Here is a 21358-nt window from a genome sequence, read left to right as displayed (position 1 = left end):
ACGACCCAGTAAGCTATGCTTGGATCCTGAACTGGATCAAAGATTACAGAGACCCTGGGCTTCCCTGGTAGCTCAGCTGGTAAAGAATCTGCCTGCAATGCAGGAGACCCTTGGTTCAATCCCTGGGATGGGAAGAACTGCTGGAGAAGGGATAGACTACCCACTCCAGTATTCTTGGGCTACTCTGGTGACTCAGCTAGTAAAGAATCTGCCTGCAGTGTGGGAGGCCTGGGTTCAATCCCTGGGTTGGGAAGATCCCCTGGAGAAGGGAACAGCTACCCACTCGAAGAATTGATGCTTTTGAACTGTGGTGTTGGAGAAGACTCTTGAGAGTCCCTTGGACTGCAAGGAGATCCAACCAGTCCATTCTAAAGGAGATCAGTCCTGGGTGTTCTTTGGAAGGACTGATGCTAAAGCTGAAACTCCAGTACTTTGGCCACCTCATGCGAAGAGTTGACTCATTGGAAAAGACTGATGCTGGGAGGGATTGGGGGCAGGAGGAGAAGGGGACGACAGAGGATGAGATGGCTGGATGGCATCACCAACTCGATGGACATGAGTTTGGGTGAACTCCGGGAGTTGGTGATGGACAGGGAGGCCTGGCGTGCTGCGATTCATGGGGTCGCAAAGAGTCAGACACGACTGAGCGACTGAACTGAACTGAACTGAACCCACTCCAGTGTTCAGGCCTGGAGAATTCCATGGACTAGAGTCCATGGGGTGGCAAACAATCGGACACGACTGAGCGACTTTTCACTTTCTTTCTTTCACAGAGACCCTACCCCATCCCCCACCCCACCTCGTGACAGAAGCTCCACCCCTGATCTCAGCACTGCTTCTACCAGGGGAGGTGGTCTTACGAGACTGGTCCAGGAAGCCTCAAGTCAGGACCCCGGAAGCTTAGGAGATGGGTCTCTGGCTTCCCTGTACCGTCCCCGAAGCCACACTGCACTTTTTCAAACACAAGAAAGCAACTGGACGCTTGCAATACATATTTTATTTTATCATTTCTTGAGGCCGTCGGGGCCGGAGCTGCAGCCTACAGACCTCCCAAGAGAGGGCCAGCCGCGGCTGAGCCCCGGAGAGTTAAGGGGGGTGCGAGGATCTGGGTGTCGGGGCGGGAATGGGGGCCTAGCGCACTGGTTCTGCACCGCCTGCGAGACCAATCCAGGAAGCACCGCCACTCTCTAACTCCTGAAGTGCTGCTGCACCTCTTGTGGGCCAAGGCCTCGACAAGCTCTCGCTGTCGCGCAGGCGCACTGGGTCGCACGGATCCCGCGGCCTGCCGCTTTCCGCCGCGCAGGCGCACTGAGCCGCGCACAGGCAGGCGGGATCGCGAACAGCTGGGAGCAGGCTGGAGGGCGATGGGCGGGGCCCCTGTTGCGCTGTGGCCTGGCCGTTGCCCCGCCCACTTCCGGCGTGCGGCTCTTCCGGGCGACGGCGCCTGGCCTGGGTCCGAGGTGGGGCTTGTCCAGACGACGAAGGAGCCGACGATCAACCGTCAAGGCTGCAGCGACCATGGCGTCCAGCGGAGTCCGCGGGCCGACGCCGCGCTGGGGGCCGACACTCTGCGGCGCTGCGCTGTTCCTGCTGCTCTTCCCAGCGGCCGCCGCTCAGGGTGAGGGCGGTCGGGGGGCATAGGGTCAAGGGGTCGAGGGGACCAGGCGAGGTGAGGACAGGGGGAGCAGGGTCGGGGTCAAGGAGGGCGGAGGGCAGGGGGTGGCAGCCGCCCGGGGTCGCTGCTCCAGTCCCGCGCGGTTTGCGGGGGCGGCCGGGGGCCACCCGAGTGTCCGTCGGTGGCCTGGGCCGGCCCTTTGTCCTGGCTCAGCATTCGGGGTGGTGCGGGACAGCGGGGGCGGCCTGGCAGAGCGCGGTGTCCTCTCTAATGGCCCCGCTACCCTGGGAAAGAGCTGTCGAGTGTGGACCCGGGGTCGGAAGCAGAGCTGGAGAGCTTGCCTGACCCACAGCAGGTCAGCGGCTGGAGTCCAGGGGCCTGGCCCTTGTGTGGGCACCGCTGGTGTGTTGGGGGGTTTGCTCCCCTCCAGGAGACCTGTGTGTAGCCCTTTCACCGATGCCCACTGTGCAGAGTAGACCCCTCTGAAGAGCTCCAGGGACAGGGGCCAGTGGTTGAACTTGGCCTGCCCTGCCAGGGCAGTCTCTAGGCTCTCCAGACCTTCCCTACTTGGGTAGGTGGGTGGCCCTCCTTGTTTATCCCACCGCCTCTCAGAAACCACCTGTGCTAGGTGCTGAGCCCACATGGTGACTGGCTGATGGAGGCGCTCAGTTCCTGGGCTGCCTGACCTGGAAATAGCAGTTAGAAGGGTGAGGAGAGTGCGTGACCTAAGAGCTCAGAAGCTCCAGAAAAGGGGCTGCTGGAAGGCAGCATCCTGTGGGTGGTCTGCAGGTGGGTGGGAATCTTGGACGATTTGATGGAGCTGTGTGTGGCGTGCGAAGGGTCGGGGGTAATCACCAGTGTGGAAAACAGAGCCTCTGGCTGGTGACCTCACCCACCTGGGCCAGCCTGAGGGGCTGGGGCATTTCTCAGCTCTGGTCAGCTGTAGCTGCATCAACTCTTTAGCACTGCAAGGCACCTTTCCTCTGTGCGGCCTGAGGGGGTGTCTGCGTGCAGCACTGCATGAGTCTCTTCAGTCTCCTGAACATGCTTGTGTGCACACTTATGACATTATCTCTCAGTGCAGCAGTGGAGTTGCACAGAATAGGGAACTTTTGGTTGAAATTGACTTTTCAGCACAAATAATGAATTTTCAGCACAACAGGATATATGTAGCTGTAGAGAAAGAGTGGTTACGAAGACCTGGCTCCCATGACCGTGGCTCCAAGCCTTGTGAGCTGGTCTCTTTGACCTGGGAGTGCTTTTTACTAAACAGGTCGGATGAGAGCCAAATCTGCTATCACCCAAGAGCCTCTCCTGGGTGGCTGAAGGGCCTGCACTCTAGTATTGTTAGAGTAGGTGTGTCAGGAAACACCCCCAGTGTGTTTGGCTGCTTGCTTTTCATGCTGGCTTGGCCCTGGACTTCTGAAGCCGCCAGAGACCCCTGTGAGCTGCGTGGGCGGGTCCTGTGACAGTTTGGGAATGAAACCAGGCGTAGTATTTCAGGAGAAAAGCCGCCGTTTTTCTAGCCACACTGAGCACTGAGGTGCCCCTTTCCCACAGAGGCTGGGCTTGCTGTGTGATTTTACTGCTTGTCATGCCATAGGAATGTGACTACACCATCTATGATACTTTTCATTCCTTGCAAGGATGCTGTGCATATTAGTCAGGAAAAATTACCCGAAAGAAACAGAACCAGCAGGATATATGTAGAGTTATTTGGCTCAGACAGTAAAGCATCTGCCTGTAATTGCAGGAAACGCAGGTTCGATCCCTGGGGTGGGAAGATCCCCTGGAGAAGGAAATGGCAACCCACTCTAGTACTCTTGCCTAGAAAATTGCATGGATGGAGGAGCCTGGTGGGCTACAGTCCATGGGGTCACAAAGAGTCAGACACAACTGAGGGACTTCACTTCACATGACGGACTGGCTCACGGGACCGTGAGGCTGAGGAGCCCCATGAGCCACTGTCTGCTCAACCAGGGAGAGCTGGTGTGTTGTCTAGTCCACACCTCAAGGCCAGGCAGCAGGGAGGCAGGGAGTCACGGCGCAGCCTAAGCCTCACTGGCAAGAGGAGATGACATCTCAGATTACACGGCAGATTTGTGCCGCTTTGCCGTTTTGTTCTGTCAGGGCCTCAGTGGATTGGGAGATGCCCACCTCCCTGGAGAGTCCACTGGTTCAGATGCTAATCTCTTCTGGAAACACTTTCACAGATACTACCAGAACTGTTTCGGGAATTCCCTGGCAGTCAGGTGGTTAGGACTCGGTGCTGCCACTGCCAGGGGCCCCAGTTCCATCCCTGCTCGGAAAACTAAGATCCTGCAATCCATGAGGCATGGCCAAGAAGAAGAAAGTCTTCTTAAAAAGGAAAAGAGAAACGGTGTTTTACCAGCTCTGTCGGCATCCCTTAGCCCAGACAATTGATAATTGATAATATTAACCACCACAGGTATGTGAACTCAAAGACCATCACAACAGTCCAGAACCAGCCATGTCTTCTCTGCTGTGCGCTTGGGTGGAGGGGAGGCATTAGGAACCAACAAGGTGTTGAAGAGCTTCGGAGAGAAATTCATTGAACTGAAGAAGTTTTGTGGTTGGACCCTACTTTAATTGTGTATGGGGTCAGACTCCAGCTGAGTTTCATCTTCACATCCGGAGGGAAGGTGACCCCTGAAAGGACCTCAGTCTAATGTCCTAAACTGGGGTCCAGAGGAGTTGTGGGGGTGGAGGTGGGGCTTCTTCAGCACTCTTTCAGTCCAGCAGCACTGCGGGTCCTGCTGCTGAAAACTGCGGGGCGGGGGACTCCCAAGGAGGCCACAGGGCAGTGGGCGCGTGCACGGGTCTGAGCCTTTGCCTTGCTCTGTACTCTCCTTCCCCCTTTTCTGCTGAGGTGGTGAGACAGCCAGGACTTTCTGTCTAAATGAACTTGCACTTCTTTGAAAGTGGCAGCCGCAGCACCCCCTGCCCCCCGTGTCCTTTCACCCTGCGCCATGGCCTCAGTGCCTGATTCTGGGGACCTTCCACTGCCCCCGGCATGGCCAAATGCAGCCCTCTGGTCTGTTACGTTCCACAGGCAATATGCTTACTTGTTTCTTTGTTGTTAGAAAACATGCCTCTTAACACACGTAGTGTGTGTCCTTGCATGGTTAAGCAGAACTCCCCTGAAACTGTAGGAAAGAGCTCACATGTACCACAGCTCGTGTGTCCTGAGAACCCTTGTTCTTCAGCTTAGTTTTCCTGGGAGCACAAGACTTAAGGCTCTCGAGTCAGTGGCTCAGAGTCCAAGCTGGAGAGCCCAGCCTCAGTGAATCGCCGCTTCGAGCTCGGGATCTTGGGCAGGCTTTCTAGCTCCAGATTTCCTGTTTCTGTGTTGAGATAAAATGCCCTGAATGACCAGGAGTGCCCGGTCTCTGGATCAGATGTAAGTAGTTAACATGTTGCTGTTTCTTACTATGCCCTGGTGTTTTCAAGGGCTCTGTGCTGACTTCGTGAGGGCTGTGTAACATTGGCGTTTCTGCACTGAGAACCTGCCCGGTGGTTCCAGGCCATGCTAGGAGCAGGAGGGCGAGGCAGTCCCCTTAGCCTGCCACTCCTGGCCTGTCTGTTGACTTGTGTTGGCCCGTGACCTGGAGACCCTGGGCTGGACTGGTTTGCTAGTTCCTGCAGGACCAGTTGTCACACAGGCTTCTATGTTGGAAATTCTCCATGAAGAATTCCTGTGCTTTATTACTGTTGCTGGTCTCTGTTAAGATTGACGACAAGGAAGTGCAGGCTTTCTTCAGTTTTTCAGAAGGAATCGAGAGTGAATGCGTTAGGCGTCATGCAGATAGATCCCCGCCGTGCCTCCCTGCCCAGCGCTTTATTAGAAAAAGTTCAGAGCTGCAGAGAAAGTTGAAGGAAAGGTGATGCGGTGATCTCCAGAATCCCTGTCTGTTCTTGCAGCCTGGGCCACGTGTCTTCCTGTCTGTGTCTACCTGGGACGGCTTATTTGCTTATTTTGGCTGTGAAACGTGGCTTGTGGGACTGTGCTTCCCTACCCAGGGACTTAGCCCAGGCCAGTGCAGTGAAAGTGCGAAGTCCTATCTGTTGGACTGCCGGGAAAGTTGGATTACCCATATCGACGAGAGCAAGTTGTGATGCGGCCATCTGCCCTAAGTTCACCAGGGTGTATCTCCGAAGAAGGAAGATATCAGCAGAACGTGACAGTCAGGTCTGCATGGTGACCATTAGAATGCTACTGAACACTTGGTTTAACACACACCTTGTGCACACGGATTACCACTTACTCAGTAGCATCCTCCGGCCGCTGACCCCGGGCACACGTGTTGCTTTTGGCTGTGATGTCTTAGTCTCCCTTCCCCTGGGGCAGCCCCTCAGCATGTCCTTGGGCTCAGAGGCCTCTTTGCTGTCCCATCAGTTTCCTCTGATCTGATTCGATTGCGTGTGGGGAGGGTTCACAACTGGGTGACTATCCTTCCTGCACCCTTGCAGGCACCTTCTGCCACTGGTCCTGTGGTCTTGTGGTCACAGGTTGTCGTGGCAGTACGTTTATCACTCTTCGGGTGCCTTTTCTCTTCCTGAGTACAGTTAAACGGGGTGGGGGTGCCCTGAGACTGTATATAATCTCTTGTCCCTCCACAAATGGCTCAGTGGTCTTGGCGTCCATTGTGATGGAGACTCTTGGCTGGTTGTCCTTCTCTGTTTATTCCATGCTAGTGTGAAATCACGAACTTCAGGAGGTGAGAGTCCATCACTCTCATGTTTAAGTTGTGCCAGTTTGGCAAGGAGGACCCCCCCCCCCCACCCCCCGCTGGCTTCTGGGCCTTTGTGCCACTCTCAGAGGCAGCAGGCTGTCTGAGGTGACAGTGTCATCTCTGCCCCAGTTGTGGGGTCAGCTGTTGTTCTGCACGGAGCCTGGTGCCTTGTAGTGGGGACAGTATCATCTACCCTTGGCCCCTTGGTGGACAGAACTCAGAATTCAGCTTTCAGGTGAAGCCATCCTCATGGCAGCCCCATGGGGTTCTGCCTCCTGCCATCCAAGGCCGGGGGGTAGGGGGGCTCCGAACACCTGTGGCAACCCTGCCCTCTCGGCCCTGCTGTGAGAGGCATTTGGGGGCTGTTAGCTTTCTGTGCCCTCCTGGGCTGAATGTGTCAAAGTAGTCTAAAATTAGCTTCAGCACAAACCTAACAGCACGGCACTGGGGGCTCTGAGAAGGGTGCTGTTTAATAGTGATTGCCTTAGAATGGTATGTTGTGACAAAAATGGGCTTTTATTTTTAAAATTGGGATGTACAAGAGCTACACTGTTGAAGAGAAGCACTCCCCAGCCCTCTCAGATAGCAGTTTAGTACAGGTCCTGGTCAGCAAACATGATGAATGAGATTGTGACTTAGACCTAAAGCTCTCTTTCCTTGCATTTTATCATGAGAATCTCAGGAAGTCCAGGGAGTTGTGGGACCCATGTGGTGAGCACTCCTCTGCCCACTGTTGGGTTTGTCACATTCTGAAATTACAGACACCCCTAGTCCCCCAACCCCCACGCCTCCCTGCACATGTCATTACCAAGAGCTCAGTGTTCCTCCTTTCTTAGATCCATTCATTCTGTGCAGTGAGATGCAGGGACCTACGTATGCTGTTGAGTGCATTCCACCTGTGCGACCCTGACCTCTTTCCAGCCTCAGAACAGGCATCTCCAGCGGTCAGGGCCCCACCCAGTTGGACCTGTCCCCCCGCAGTTGAGTCTCACCTGTCCTGAAGCCTGTGCTGTGAGCCTTTGTGGGGGCCTCTCCCGGCCCTCATGGTCTGTAGAGTCATCTGTGTGCAGGCGTGCTTCTTTTGGGGGCTGAAGGGTGTCCCACTGCAGGACTCGCCAGTCACCTCTGTCCCCTGCCCCCAGGCACTGCATGTGAGGAGAAGGTGGTGCTGGGAGGGGAGCATGCTCCCACTAGGCAGGAGGAGCCACCTGGCGGCTCTCTGGACCTGCAGGGAGACTGAGGGGCATGCATGGTGCCTGGACCCCTGGCCGTGTTTAGCTCTCGGCTGTTACCATATGTAAAGTTTGCTGTCAGCCCTCCTGTGCATGGGGGTCCTGGTGTATCTGGGACACACAAGACTGAGAGTGGAATTGCTGAGTCTTGGGGGAGCATCTTGGGGTCCTTCAGTGGACTGGAACCTGGTGGTCTGGAGTCGACGATAAGAAAGTGAAAGAGAGAAAGAGGCTGATTGATATTCCCTGGTTTATGCAGATAACCAGTTAAGCTCTTGACACCGAGCTTGCATCACTCATGAAGGCACTAGGCACCCTCTCGAGGGAATGAAGGCACAGGGCGCCTTCTCGAGGGGGTCTGAGAAGCCTGGGCAGGAGAGTGAGCTCGACGGGTGTCTGTGCTCCAGAGAATTAGCCTGGGGGAGAGTGGGGAGAGAAACAAAAACAACATGGGGACCTAAGCTCTGATGGAGCAAAGGTGCTTTAATGATCTTTCTGTGAGTATATAGGCTGTTGTACAATAAATTTCTTTCGACAATGATAAAGATCAGGAAGCCAAATGTACAGCAACCATTACCAAGGGAACAAGGGGTTAATAATCGTCACAAGTTCAGGAGACAATCCATATCTCAAGAAAGGGGATCAAGACTAAGCAGGTTTGTGGTAAAGAGAATGTTTACTAAAGGAGATTGAATCCTGTCTCACACAATGACCTCCGTTCCTGGGAGCAGCGTGCTGCCCCGCGTGAAGAGAAACAAAGGACTTGTGAGAAGCAGCACGTAGGAATCCTCCTGTTAAATGCTGCCCGACAGCATCTGTTTGTTTTCAAGTGGCTGAGCCGTTGTGCACACCTATTGACATGTTGAGAGCCCCTGGTCCTCGCCATGGTTTCACATCCTCAGTTCGGGTGGGTGGGAAGTAGGACCTGACTGTGACTCCTGTGCCTTTCCTGGTAGCCGAGGGTTGTGCTTAGGCCTCTTGTGAGTGTGCACACAATTCGGGGCAGCCTGGGGTGAAGAGCAGCTGCTTGGTGGTGGGTTGGAGGGTCTTTGTTCATATACCAGCTCTCCCCTGACTGACTTGAGTTCCAGAGCTGTTAGCTGCTCAGCTTTGAGTCCTTCCTGTAGTGGTTGTCCTGTGAAGATGCCCGAGAGGCAGGGGTGTGCGGGGTGCTCCATGGGGTTGGAATGGCTTCTCCCTCCTGCCTGGGGAACCGGCCGGGGGCTGAGGCTTGGCTCAAGCCCAGCCTGGAGCTGCTGTGGCCTTCAGCTCCAGAGCATCTGCTGAGGACCTGGTCATTGGTGCCCAGGCAAGAAGCAGGCGACCGTCTCCTGGGAGACCCCCAGGGTCAGGACCACACACGCTGCTGGCGTGTCCCCACAGGATTCCACTTACAGAGGCTCAGCCATGCACCTTGAAGGCTGGGTGTCCCTCTCCAGGTTCTGAGCATGACTTGCTGTGCCCTCCTGGTGTTGAAACTGCAGGATTCTCAGTGATGTTCATTCTTTCCCTGAAGGTTGTTCTGAGAACACAAGCAGAACCTGTGAAGAGTGCCTGAAAAACGTCTCGGTAAGTGGTACGCGGTCAGCACATGATCCAGAAGCGCACTGGCCAGCTCTGACTCCAGGCGCCGTGTGCATGGTATGGGGTTCAGGGCGGTCAGTAACAGCTCTTTTGGGGGGATTTAAACTGTCAGGAGAGCTGCACACACCACCGAGTTATTAACGTGCTGCTTCAGCCCCGGAGGGCAAACGTGTAACTGGCTCACGGCCAGGAATGCATATGAGCCCTGGGGCCTGCAGGTGTGGTGTTGGGTGAGTGCAGGTGCTTGAAAGTGGGGGGCATGTTTAGCCCCTAGTCTGTGACTGTCAGCCTGTGTCCAGGGCTTCCTGGGTGTCATTCCACCTTGCAGGCCTGTTGGGACAGGGGCTGGACTGGTCTACACATGGGCCCTGAGACATGGCCAGTATGCCTGGGGTCCTCCCAGCCCCCCATTCTCACCCAGTGCTAATTGTCAGCTCTCCTGCTGAGGGGTCCTTGAGACAGAGTGCCCCATGTTCTTTCTCATCTCTGTGGTTGGGTTTGCCCAGATGACAGTGGGTGCACACGTCCTCTGAAGGCCTGGCTCCCACCCTGAACCCAGGCAGGGGAGGGCTTCCCTGGTGGCTCAGTGGTGAAGAATCCACCTGCTCAGTGCAGGAGACATGGGTTTGATCCTGATCCGGGAAGATCCCTCGTGCCTCAGAGCAACTAAGTCACTTGGCTGTAAGTACTGAGCCTGCGCTCTGGAGCCCATGCTCTGCGACAAGAGAAGACACCACAATGCGAAGCCCACACGCTGCAACTAGAGAAAACGCCTGAGCAGCAGTGAAGACCAGTGCAGCCAAGAGTAAAGAGTGCAGAGGAAAGTGCAGCCAAGAGTAAAGGGTGCAGAGGAGAGTCAGGCCCTCAGTGTGTGACTCCTCGAAGCTCAAGAGCTGCTGGAAGGGTCCATAGGCCCCTGCAGCCTGCCAGCGCCCCGTGTGGCTCACCGTGTGCTTGTACCTTGTTATCTAAAAACGGGGGAGAGATGGTGGCGGAACCTCCACAGAGGAGGACTTGGCGCCGTGTGCTCCAGGGGCTCTTGGTAAAACTGCAGGGGAAGAACGGAAGATGAGATGTTTAAAACTTGACTGTTTTAAAATGGAGGATTTCCCCCCAGTTTTTAACTCAGGAAAGAACCACTGAAATGGAAGGGATCCTCAAATGGTCAAAACGAAGAGGGCCTTGCTGCTGTTTGTCATTTGAACACGAGGCACCAGAGTGTACACTGCCTCGGTGGTCCTGGGACCCCAGGTTTCATTGCGACATTTTTTTTGGTAACAGACTCTCACCCTAACCTGAGATGGAAGAATAACATTGTTTTCCATCCTGTTAAAACCTGTAAGAAAAACAACTTAGTGAAATCTTTACTTTTGAGCATAAAAATACCCAGACTGTTCTAACCTGAGTGGGCTTGTTAGGTGGCTCAAACCTCCCATCTGAGCCGATAGGTGCCCGGCTCTGGGCCCCTGCCTGCTGTGCCAGCCAGGTCCCTACCATGTGTTCCAGGGACACGGGCAACACGCCTTCAGGTTCACTAGCTCCACTTTCTCTTCAGTTGCGTCCTTTAAAATGGACTGCTCGGTGGAGCTATAGTGGTCAAGTGGGGTCTTTGCGGGGTAATAACCTTAGGTGGACACCACTCAACTGCCTGGCTTGGTCCCTCCTGCAAGGGATGCGGACCCTCCAATGATGGATGTGGGGAAGCACACAGTGCCTGCCTTCCTGCCAGAGCTGCAGGAAGCCACGAGGCACGGGGGTGCCTGGTGGAGGAGGTTTGAGTAAGGAGGGCCTTGGTGGGTGGGTGGAGTTGAGCTGCTGTGTTGGGGAGGGGGCTGAGGAGGGAACAACAGTGGCGGGGGCAGCACAGGGCAGACCCTGGCCCGTCTGACGCCTGAGATCCTGTCATCGTCTGTTCCAGTGCCTTTGGTGCAACGCGAACAAGATGTGCTTGGACTACCCAGTGACCAAAGTCCTGCCGCCCAGCTCCCTCTGCCAGCTAAGCTCCGCACGCTGGGGCGTGTGCTGGGGTAAGTCGCCACTTTCTTTGGTTTCTTGCAAAACCAGTGTCGTTTTGAATATTCTGGTTGTGCTCAGTGAAGGGAAGATACCGGAAGTGGGGATGGCCGGTGAGAGTGCTGGTATCTGAGAGAGGGGTGGCCCGGGTTTGACGGCCATGGCCCCGGTTCTGCAGGCGCCTCCCCACGTGCCAGGGCCTTGCAGGTGGTGTCAGCCCCTGTCCCGGTGGCGGTGCTTCTCCTGGGGAGACGCACGCTCAGTGAGACCCAGGCTGGTTTCTAGTGGCCATATGAGTTGGTGGGTGGTACGCGCTGCCACCTGGAACTCTTTTTTGAGCTGGGCTTATTAATCCTTTCCTTAGTGGCTCAGGTTCAGGGCCTTCCAGAGGCCCGCCGGGCTGCAGGTTGAGGGAGCTAGTGCTCTCTCAGGGAGTTGTGATGGCCCGTCTGTGTGTGTGCATCCTGGGTTCATCTGCAGTTTATTCTGTGTTACCTTTTTCTAAACGATTTCTGTCCCAGAATTTGTCAGCCTTCAACTGAACAACTCACTTCTGATTTCACCTGCTGAAACCTCGGGGACCCAGAAGTTTGTGGCTGTGTGAGTGTGTGTGTGTGCATGTACACGTGGAGACGTGCCTGTTGATGGCCATGCAGCTGGCTGCCCTCCTGGCCACCCTCGCTCTGGAGCGGCTCCCTGGGCCTTGCCAGCATCTGTGTCGTCCTGGTGTCTGTCTCCCTGGGACCTTCCCTCCCACCTGTTCTGCAGGGATGGCTCTGGCTCCAAGGAACCGTGGGCATCTCGGACTCGAACTATTAAAGTGCTGTCAACAGTTGGAAGCGTGACGCCTAACACAGTGCACACTTGAGTCCTCACCCCTCCAAGCCTGAGCTCTAGAGTACACGCATGCGTGTGCACATACCTGTGTGTGTACAGACACTCGTATTCTAGTGGACATACACACATGCATGTACGTGTGTGCAAACACTCGTACTCTAGAGGACACACACATGCACGCACATGTGTGGATAGACACACACACACGTGCGTACTCAGTGGGTTGTCACAGGAGCCTGCAGGTAATGCCACTCAGCAAGACACACACACCATATCCAGTACTTGCCTGTCCCCTGGGACCCCACGGGCGGCTGCTGTGAGTACTGTCCCCTGGGACCCCACGGGCGGCTGCTGTGAGTACTGTCCCCTGGGACCCCACGGGTGACTGCTGTGGTGTGCTGGTGGACATCGGGCTGTATGTGGGCTGCCATGTCCTCCTGTGTGGGCTGAATGCAGCCACCCACTGCTCTAGGCATGCCCTTAGGGGGACTGCTGGCTCACACCAGCAGTTTAGCCTGTCGGCCACACGTATCTCAGGAGTGGCCACCCCAGTCGACGCTGCTTCAGGCAGGGTGGGGCCTCAGTCAGTCCTTCTCTGTGACGTGAGGTTCCCGCCCTGGGGCTGTGAGTGCGGCTGGACACAGGACGCCCTGGGCAGTTTGGGGAGGGGCCTCTGTGCTCCACGCAGGCTTGCACTGGGTGAGGGGGTGCTGGGGGCAGTCTTTGTGGTAACAGGAGGGTAGGGTGCCCGCAGTTTGGACTTGGGCTCATCCTCGGGCAGGCAGGGAGCTGGGATCTCGTCCAGGGGAGCCTTGCGGTCGGGCCACTGGAGACACTCCCGGTTCACCTGGTCACAGCACACCTCGCTCTCATGCAGGCCTGCACCCCAGGTGCCTCCTGTTCTTAGAGGTGACCATAGGGGCATCTTATCCAGTTCTAGGCATAATCTTGTGGGCTTGTGACTGTGACACAGTCACAATGTATACATTCAGTTGGAGAACAGTGAAGTCTCTATCATTTGGCCCCTTGCCCAGGACCGGGTCTCTCTTTGCTAAGGTCTGATACGTCCTGTTCCCCATCATGGTGAGGTTTCTGTTTCTGCTTTATAACTCGGTCTAGCTGCTGATGAGAAAGGCTCCGGTGGGGGCAGGTGTGTCTTAGAGCCATGGTCTTCTCAGTCTGACTGTTTTTAAAGTTGATTGTTTGGGAGTTCTCTAGTGCAAAAGGTATATCCTCTGCTTGCGAGGGTCTTGTGTTACTTCCGTTTCTTGTGTTTCTGGCACTTCCAGGATAGGTCAGGGGAGGAAAAACCACAAGATTCACGGCCAGTGCTGTCACGCTGGCAGCCTGAGGTGGCTCTGGGGTGGGGGCACCAGGGCAGTGGGCATCTGCCTCCCCCATCCCCAGCCAAGAAACCGGCAGGGTCAAAGGTTATCAGCTCCATGAGGCAAGTCCAGGGCTGCAGGCTATCATGGGAGGGTCCCACCACCGTCCAAGAGTACAGGGCGGGGCCAGGCTGACTAGACTGTGCCAGGCTGTCCTGTGAGAGGCTCTGGTGTGAACGGAGTGGAAAAGTACTGACCAGCTGGTTTTAATTTGTAAACCCTCAAGAGAAGCTGGAAAGAATTGGAACTTGTCCTAAGTGTGTTTGGTCTGGACAGGAAACCATGGTCAGCTGATGGCGGCAGTGCCGTTTTCCAGCCCCCGGGTGTCCCTTGGCCTGGGCCATGGCTCTGGCAGGCCCTTGGCCTGCACAGGCGGACATGCCTCCTGCTGGCCTTTGACTCGGGCCGTCAGAGCAGGGCTGGTCTCCCTGGTTTTGTCAGCTTTTCTCAGGCTGGAAACATCTCTCCAGCATCAGGTGGTGAGGAAAGTTACCTGCTGCTTGAAGTTAATGGAAACTGGTGACTCAGTCACAGAAACAGGCTGGAGGAAGGTGGGGCATTGCCTCCACACTCCTGGTTCTGGAGGCCTCATGGAGGAGGGGCACTCCTGGTTCTGGAGACCCATGGGGGAGGGGCGTCCTTAGTTCTGGAGTCCTCATGGGGGAGGGGCGCCCCTGGTTCTGGAGACCTCATGGGGGAGGGGCGTCCCCGGTTCTGGAGACTCCATGAGGAGGGGCGCTCCTGGTTCTGTAGACTCCACGAGGAGGGGCGTCACCAGTTCTGAAGACCCTTTGGGGAGGGATATCCCCGTTCTGGAGACCCCACGAGGAGGGCCGTCCCCGGTTCTGGAGACACGGCAGAGAGGAGTGCTGCTGAGAGCACTCGGGCCCTAACTCTGCGCCTTTGAACTTGCAGTGAACTTCGAGGCCTTGATCATCGCCATGTCGGTGATTGGGGGCTCCCTTCTCCTGGGGGTTGCCATCTGTTGCTGCTGCTGCTGCAGGAGGAGCCGGAGCCGACGGCCAGACAAGAGCGAGGAGAAGGCCATCCGGGAGCGTGAGGAGCGCCGGGTCCGGCAGGAGGAGCGGTGAGGCCCAGCCTGATCTGGGGTCAGCAGGGTGGGGCGCTCCTGCTGCCCGAGCTTCCTCCATGTCTGAAGAGCAGGACCACGTGGAGTGTCCACAGGGTTTTCTCAGGGTGGTGTGGAGGGTGGGAAGCTGAGTGTGGGGGCTGGGCCGGCATGGCTTCTAGGGGGTTAGGCTCAGCGGGAGGAAGGCATTTAACTAGGTCTCCTGTCCGTCTGAGCCTAACTGGGCCTCTTGTGTGGCCAGTGCTCTGGTGACCACGTGTCCCTGGTCCTGGAGCCCTTTGGCGAGTATCAGCAGTGCAGCCAGGGTTGGGGGTGCTGACCTGCCAGCCTGCGGCTGCTGGGGGCCAGAACCCATGTACTCCTCACTGTCTTCAGAACCAAGGAGAAGATCTTTGCTGATTTGTTGTTATGTGAAAAGAATGTTTTCTAAAATTACAGTAAGGGGCGCTGGAATTGGTTTTATCGAAAGGAGGAGTTGAATAATGTGCCATTAAAGCAGCCTCAAGTGTGTGCTTAACACCTGCCCGTCCTGGTTGGGGTGGCCACAGCCAAGCTGTCCTGCCCGGTCTGGTTCCAGGCCAGAGGATGTGAGAGGCACAGCTGTTAGAATTACGCTGTAGTTTGGTGCTAAACCAGATTTCTCTGTTTTAGGAGAGTGGAGATGAAGTTGAGACATGATGAAATCAGAAAAAAATATGGTAAGAACAGTGGGCTCCCCATTTCTGTTGGCAGGGGCTGGCCCGGCCTTCCCGGTCATGTTCAGTGCCGGGCAGTCTCTGCTGTGTCGGGGGTGGCTCTCCAGGAGCATGCTGTTGACCACTGGTCCTCCCGCGTGTTTGTGCCTCCGTCGGCCTTCCCGGCACCTCTGTGCCTGTGAAGTGCTGCCTCCCTTCCCTTCTGCTCTGATTTGCCTTCCAGTGGGGGAGCTTCTGAGCTGCGGGGCCCTGCGTCCCCTGCCCTCATGCCAGAGTTGCTTCTGGCCTGACTTCCGCCCTCTCGGCAGTGGCCACACTCAGGCCTTGTCCTGGGAGCTGTGTTTTGTTCTGTCCAGTGTTTGCTTGGTGAGGTTTTCCATGGGGGGACTGTTTTCTTTGGTGTTAGGAGCATTGAACCTGCTCCTGTGTTTGGTTGGTTCTGTGCTGATTATCAAACCACCAGGATCATTGGTGTTTTCTGCACTTGGTTTCCTACGGAATTGGAAATTGTAGAAAGGAGCTTTTTGACATCTGTTTAAAATTAATGTAAGTAAGAGACAGGTGGGTGTATGCTTGCATGCGTGTGCGCACACACACACACACACCTGGACCTGTGCCCAGCCTGCACAAGGCCTTTTCTGGAGCAGTCCGAGATTCCCTGTATTCCTTTCAAGGAGCTGATCAGTTGCCCTGTAATTGCACTGATGGAATTAACTTGTGCGCTTTTTTGTGACGCCTCCTGAATGGCCTGGACTGTGGAAGGAAAGCCTCTCGACCATGGGAAGAATTTGGGGCGGGGTCAGGGCTGAGCCTGATTGACACACGAGACACAGTGCGGACGAAACCCCCTCTCCTTTGGCTTCCTTCTCACCAGACAGCTTCCCTCTGTTTTTCCCTCTAAACTAGAAGTAGCGCCAGGAGCTGGTTTGGGTATTTTTTTCCAGCAGGACCTTAACAGTACTGCTTGTCCTTGGCATATGATAGTCTCCTACCCCAAACCGGCCGTGCGTTTCTCCCCAGCTGAGCTCACCGTCTTCCCCTGACAGACAGCACCCCCCCTCTGCCCTCACCTGGCCCCATCATCCCCCACGCCCCAAGCCCTGCGGGGAGGAGGGTTTTGCAGTGGCTCCAGCTGTTTAAAGAGAGGGAGAGTACGCTTCTCACACACGCAGCTCCTGGTCTTCGGGTGTTTAGCTGCTTCACTGTTGAACTGATAAGTCACCTTCTGCCTGTGATCTTAATTCTGAAAATTAATCAGGATTTATGTAGAGCATCTCAAGTATGGTGCTTTTGTTTTCTTCTATATAATTTAGCCAGCCACGGAGGGATGACACAGTGGCTTTCTTACTTCTTTCTGGATCAGCAAACAAGTCTTTTTTGCTTAGGACCTATTTTTCTTAAAAGTATTGTTTCCAGTAAATTTTGCTTTGGTTTTAAAGTCGCCAGTGGTGTGACTTTGTCAGAAGGGGCTTCAGGAAACCTTCATATGGGCTTCTGTGGAAACCTTCACGTGCCATTTTCTGGCTCTTGTTGCCTGTGGCTGAGTGTATTTCTAATCAGGCTTGTTTTGTTTTCAGGTTTGTTTAAAGAAGAAAATCCATATGCCAGATTCGAGAACAACTAAGACGCACTCGGTGGCGCGGCGAGCAGTCTCCAGGCCTCTAGTCAGCAGGGACCCCTGCCGCCCATGCGCCTCCCACCCTGGGGAAGGAAGCTGCCTGGGGTGGAGGCCTGGGAGCTTCTGTTTCCTCTTCTCTCATTTCTGTATTTAATCACTTGAGACACGAAGGCTGTCAGGGCTTCTCTGTTCTGTTGTCCACTTGGGGAGGAAGTGGCACACCTCAGGCCTCCGCTCGTCTGTGAGCCCAGTGCAGATGGCCCTGCATCCAGGCCCGCGAGGTCCACGTGCAGGAAGCAGAGCAGTGCAGTCCGTCCTGGGACCTCCCCAACCCCTGCCGTTGCCCTGCATCTCGGGGCCCAGGATGCAGTCTGACCCCACCCACACCGAGTAGCATTGAGCCATAAACCTTTCTTTTTTTAATTATTGGATTTTATTCTCTCACCCAAAAGATTCTCCCAAAAAGCTTTGTTGTCAGAGTTCAGACCACTTATGGGGTGATTTTCCAAGTTTGTGTCTTTACTGGTACATCAAGATATTTTTCTAGGGTTCATCTGAATTACAAAACCTCTGACGGGCAGTCGTTGGTCAGGTGCTATTGTGTCCTGGGGGTGGGAGGGCCTCCTGAGGCTCTGCCTGCCTTCTCTTCAGCCCCACTGGGGGTCAGCCTCGGGGTCTCCTGAGTCAGACCCTCCCTACTGTGTCTGGTGGTCACTCAGAGCTTGCAGATGACCACAGGCTCTCCCTCGAGAGGAGGCGGCCACCGATGGGATCTGCACACACTGGCCCTGGCGGCTGTCCCGCTTGTCCACCGACCCTAGCTCCCTGTCTGTCATCTGTCTCAGCCTGTCCTGGGAATCTCCCGCAGAGGCGGCTTCTCAGAGGGGCACTGGTTGCGCGAGGTGCCGCCCTTGGGGTTCCTTTCTTCCAGGTCAAGATGCGTGCCTGCAGTCAGTAGCCCTTGCACTTCCTGGCAGGGATGGCAGATGGTGAAGTCACTGTGAACAGCCTTTCTTAAAAAATATCTGAAAATAGTCCTAGTTTCCAGATTGTTTTAAATGAGAAAAACATTGAGCTTTGGGAAGGAAGGTGAACATGCACAATAGGTAGGGGCGTTCATGCGGATCGAGGGGTCGCAGGACATATTGTTACACGGTCACATGTGCCTGGTTAGCCACACGGATCTGTGTTTGACCTCACAGTTCCACCCTCACATTTCACAGACCAGAAACAACCTTTAACAGAGTCTTTTGCCTTATTTCTCTGATTTCTTGGGCATTTGATAGCAATGAAAATATTATGAAACATTCCTGAATATAAGTCTGCAAATTTTCTTTATGCTGTTTGTTCATAAACTTTGTAGTAGATTTTAATGAACTTTGTATTAACATGGTAGTTAGTATGGATGTAGAATCACTCTTTCTTGACTTGAGGCTGCTGAGCTGAAAGCAGAGCCGGGTTGAAGATAAAAAGGGTTGTTAGAGTGGGGATGCTGGTGCACTGTGCCACCTCCTACACAGCACAGAGCCCTCCTGGGAGCGGCTCCGCATTTTCACGTTCTTCTGAAGCAGCACCAAGAGCAGCCAGAGATTATAACCTCAAGGAAACCACGAGTCTGAGTGCCTTAATCTTTAACCAGTTACCAATCAGTTGATTAATACATGCTTTTGTTGACTATGCCTTGCATTCCTTGTGTTTCATTTCTGGGGGCTGTGGAAATGAGTGCTTGAGGAACAAGGGCAGCAGGGCTGCTGGAGTGTAAGACAGGCTTCAGGACCCATTGGCACAAATGTGCAGCCTGCTCCAAATGCCAGGCCGGTAGGGAGCCTCCACACCATAAGGTGAGTGGTCCCCGGGCCCTGCCTCGCCATGCATTCATTGCTCCCGCAGCTCCCCTGCTTCAGACCTGTGGCCAGCTAGACACCTCTTGCCTCATCCCCCGCCCCCGCCCTGGGGCCTCATTGCCTGCTCTGAGGCCGGGCCCTCCATCTTCTGAGTTGCTGCTTAGTTGGGGTTTTTTGAGCACAAGCCACGTGTCTCTCTGCTCAGCCCTGCAATAAACGTTCGCTGCTCCAAACTCCGAGGTTAGTCTCAATTACAGGGTTGCTGAGGGCAACTGGAAGGGATGGAAAGGCAAAGCACTGCGAGAGGAGGTTGGACCTATTCACACCTGGAACTGGGCTCTGCTGCCTCCCCTCAGGATGCAACTCAGGAAGGGAAGCCACGGTGGGGGCCAGGCTAGGTGGCTGCTTGGGGAAACTGGCCCACCTCCCGGGAAGGCTCTAGGCACTCACTGCCCACCAGTGCTGGCTGAGGGACAGTGAGGTTGTGCCAGCCCACAGGGACCCTGCCTGCTCAGTGACTGAATCCCAGGGGTCCAGGCACCAGAATGAGCAGAAACCTCTTCACATGCTTCTGACCACGGCCTCGTGGGCTCCATGATCTGTGACTGCGCTGTCCAAGTGTGCCGCCCACCGTCAGCAGCAGCAAGTCAGCAACTGGCCTCCAGGGGACATTGTAGCGTGTTCCCAACACCCAGATCGCTGGCGGACCACCTGCCCTGATCAGTCTGCTTCCCCCCACTGTCTGGGGGTGCACAGGATCTGGCTGAGCATCTGGGCTCCCTGCTCACGGGGCCCCGGCAGCTGTGACCTTTGAGGCTTGGCCTGTGGCCCCAGCCGGTTCTCAGGGCTCACCTGGAACAGCCAGAGGGGGGCTCAGAGGATCTTGGAATGCCTCCGCTCCAACCACTTTGATGAGACCAATGGCTCGAGGCGGGCACAACAGACATTTCCTGTCTCAAAGTCGGCCCAGGCGTCTCAGGCGGCCCCTCCTGTGGGAGCGTTTGGCCGTCCCTTTGCATATCTGCCCTCTCCTGTCCTTGGAAGGACCCGGACACATGGGATTAGGGCTCACCCAGCGACTTCATTCTAACTTCATTTCCTCATTAACCATCCCCTCTCCAGAGCTTGACATTCAGAGTGCTGGGATTAGGGCTTTGGCTTGTGAATCTGGGGGACACGACCCAACTCTTCACACGCAGGGAGCTCCACATTTAACCCTTGGGGTGCAGTAGCCTGGGGCACCCGCTCTGGGGTGCAGGGCTCTGCTCGCCATCTCAGCGGCAGGGGTGGCTTCCACAGCTTCCCAGGCCTATCTATAGGGCAGTCTTCCCTTCAGTCCCAGGCACCAGTGGGGAGGCACCAAGTGATGTCTCATCCCTGACACATGTCTGGGCCTCTTGGTTCCCACAGACCCACAGTGAGCTAGACTCGAGTGGGACCCATCCTCATCTGGCCTTCACAGGCCCCACTCTGGCCAGCAGACCTCGGTGGCTGGCCAGGTCCCCGCAGACAGAAAATGTTAGCTGTTCAGTCATATCTGACTGTGAACCCTGGGCTGTAGCCTGCCTGTCTCCTCTGTCCTTGCCATTTTCCAGGCAAGAATACTGGAGTGGGTTACCATTCTCTCCTCCAGGGGAGAGGACTCAGGGATTGAATCCCAATCTCTTGCATTGGGAGGCAACTTCTTTATCATCTGAGCCACTGGGGAAGCCCCGCAGAACTGGTAATAACTCCTGAGGGTCAGGGATTTCCTTTGCTCCAGGACAGTGGCCCTTGAAAATGGCTACAGGTCCATCTGGGGGAGCCCTGAGAACCACTCCATGGTCTCACCTGTGGCTGAATGACAGGGTCCTTTCTCACCAGCCTGGAGACCACTGGGGAAAAGCCAGGTGTCTCCATTACCGTCACAGCTGGGTTTTGCCCAAATGTATGTGCACACTCAGTCATGTCTGACTCTGTGACTCCATGGACTGTAGCCCACCAGGCTCCCTTGTCCATGGAATTTCCCAGGCAAGAATACTGGACTAGGCTGCCATTTCCTTCTCCAGGGGATCTTCTAGACCCAGGATCAGACTCGCTTCTCTTGCATCTCCTGCATTGGTAGGCAGGTTCTTCACCAGCTGAGCCACAGGGGAAGCCTTTGCCAGACTTCAGGAAGTCTTTGACCAAAAGACCTAGAATTTTCCTTAGCTATGCATCAGTTTCATTCTCAGGGCCCCTCCCCTAACAGTTCCTGGGGCTCAAAAAAATTCCGATTCCTCTCCTTCCTTCCAAGTGACATATTATTTGCTCCTGATCTATCTCTAGCTTCTGGTGCTGACCCCTGGCATCCACCCCATCAGGACCCCTTGGTGATCCATGGCAGACTCTCCAGTCTGCAGAGGTCAGCCGCTGAGGGCGCTTTGCCTGTGCATTTCTCCATAACTCGGTGCAGGAAGTGCCCTGAATTTGGCTGGAGGGGCAGGGCGCAGGCTCACGTACTAGGCCCACCAACGGCCTCGTTTCCAGGAGCCCAGACCTTTGCTCCACAGCAACTAACCTACCTTGGCAGCCCACTGCCCTCGTCTGTGCCAGGCCCCGCCTCCAGCGCGTCCACTACCCTCTCCCGTGCCAGGCCCCGCCTCCAGCACGTCTACTACCCTCTCCTGAGTCTGGCCCCGCCTCCAGGGGCACCGGTCTCCTGGGTTTGGG

At 55.5% G+C, this 21358-nt stretch overlaps 1 protein-coding gene across 2 annotated transcripts; it reads left to right on the top strand.

Moving 5' to 3' along the window:
- Positions 1-1410: 1410 nt before the first annotated feature.
- On the top strand, positions 1411-18500 carry PTTG1IP (PTTG1 interacting protein). Of its 2 annotated transcripts, XM_012104474.4 has the most exons (6): positions 1411-1618; positions 9118-9170; positions 11104-11212; positions 14336-14507; positions 15162-15208; positions 16783-18500. In XM_012104474.4, exons 1-6 carry the CDS (start codon positions 1519-1521, stop codon positions 16827-16829), a joined length of 528 nt encoding a protein of 175 aa, XP_011959864.2. In that variant the 5' UTR covers positions 1411-1518; the 3' UTR covers positions 16830-18500. The 2 variants fall into 2 exon arrangements, with proteins under 2 accessions (XP_011959864.2, XP_060262229.1); XM_060406246.1 differs by having other exon boundaries at positions 15162-18500.
- Positions 18501-21358: the final 2858 nt, after the last annotated feature.

Source organism: Ovis aries, chromosome 1 (genome assembly GCF_016772045.2).
Source record: "Ovis aries strain OAR_USU_Benz2616 breed Rambouillet chromosome 1, ARS-UI_Ramb_v3.0, whole genome shotgun sequence".
NCBI lineage: Eukaryota > Metazoa > Chordata > Mammalia > Artiodactyla > Bovidae > Ovis > Ovis aries.
This window is presented reverse-complemented; position numbering and strand designations above follow the sequence as displayed.

Coding starts and splice junctions, on each gene's coding strand:
- PTTG1IP (XM_060406246.1), top strand. CDS start 1,519: ATGGCGTCCAGCGGAGTCCGCGGGCCGACGCCGCGCTGGGGGCCGACA. Junction 11,213..14,335: donor ACGCTGGGGCGTGTGCTGGG/GTAAGTCGCCAC, acceptor TTGAACTTGCAG/TGAACTTCGAGGCCTTGATC. Junction 14,508..15,161: donor CGGGTCCGGCAGGAGGAGCG/GTGAGGCCCAGC, acceptor TCTCTGTTTTAG/GAGAGTGGAGATGAAGTTGA.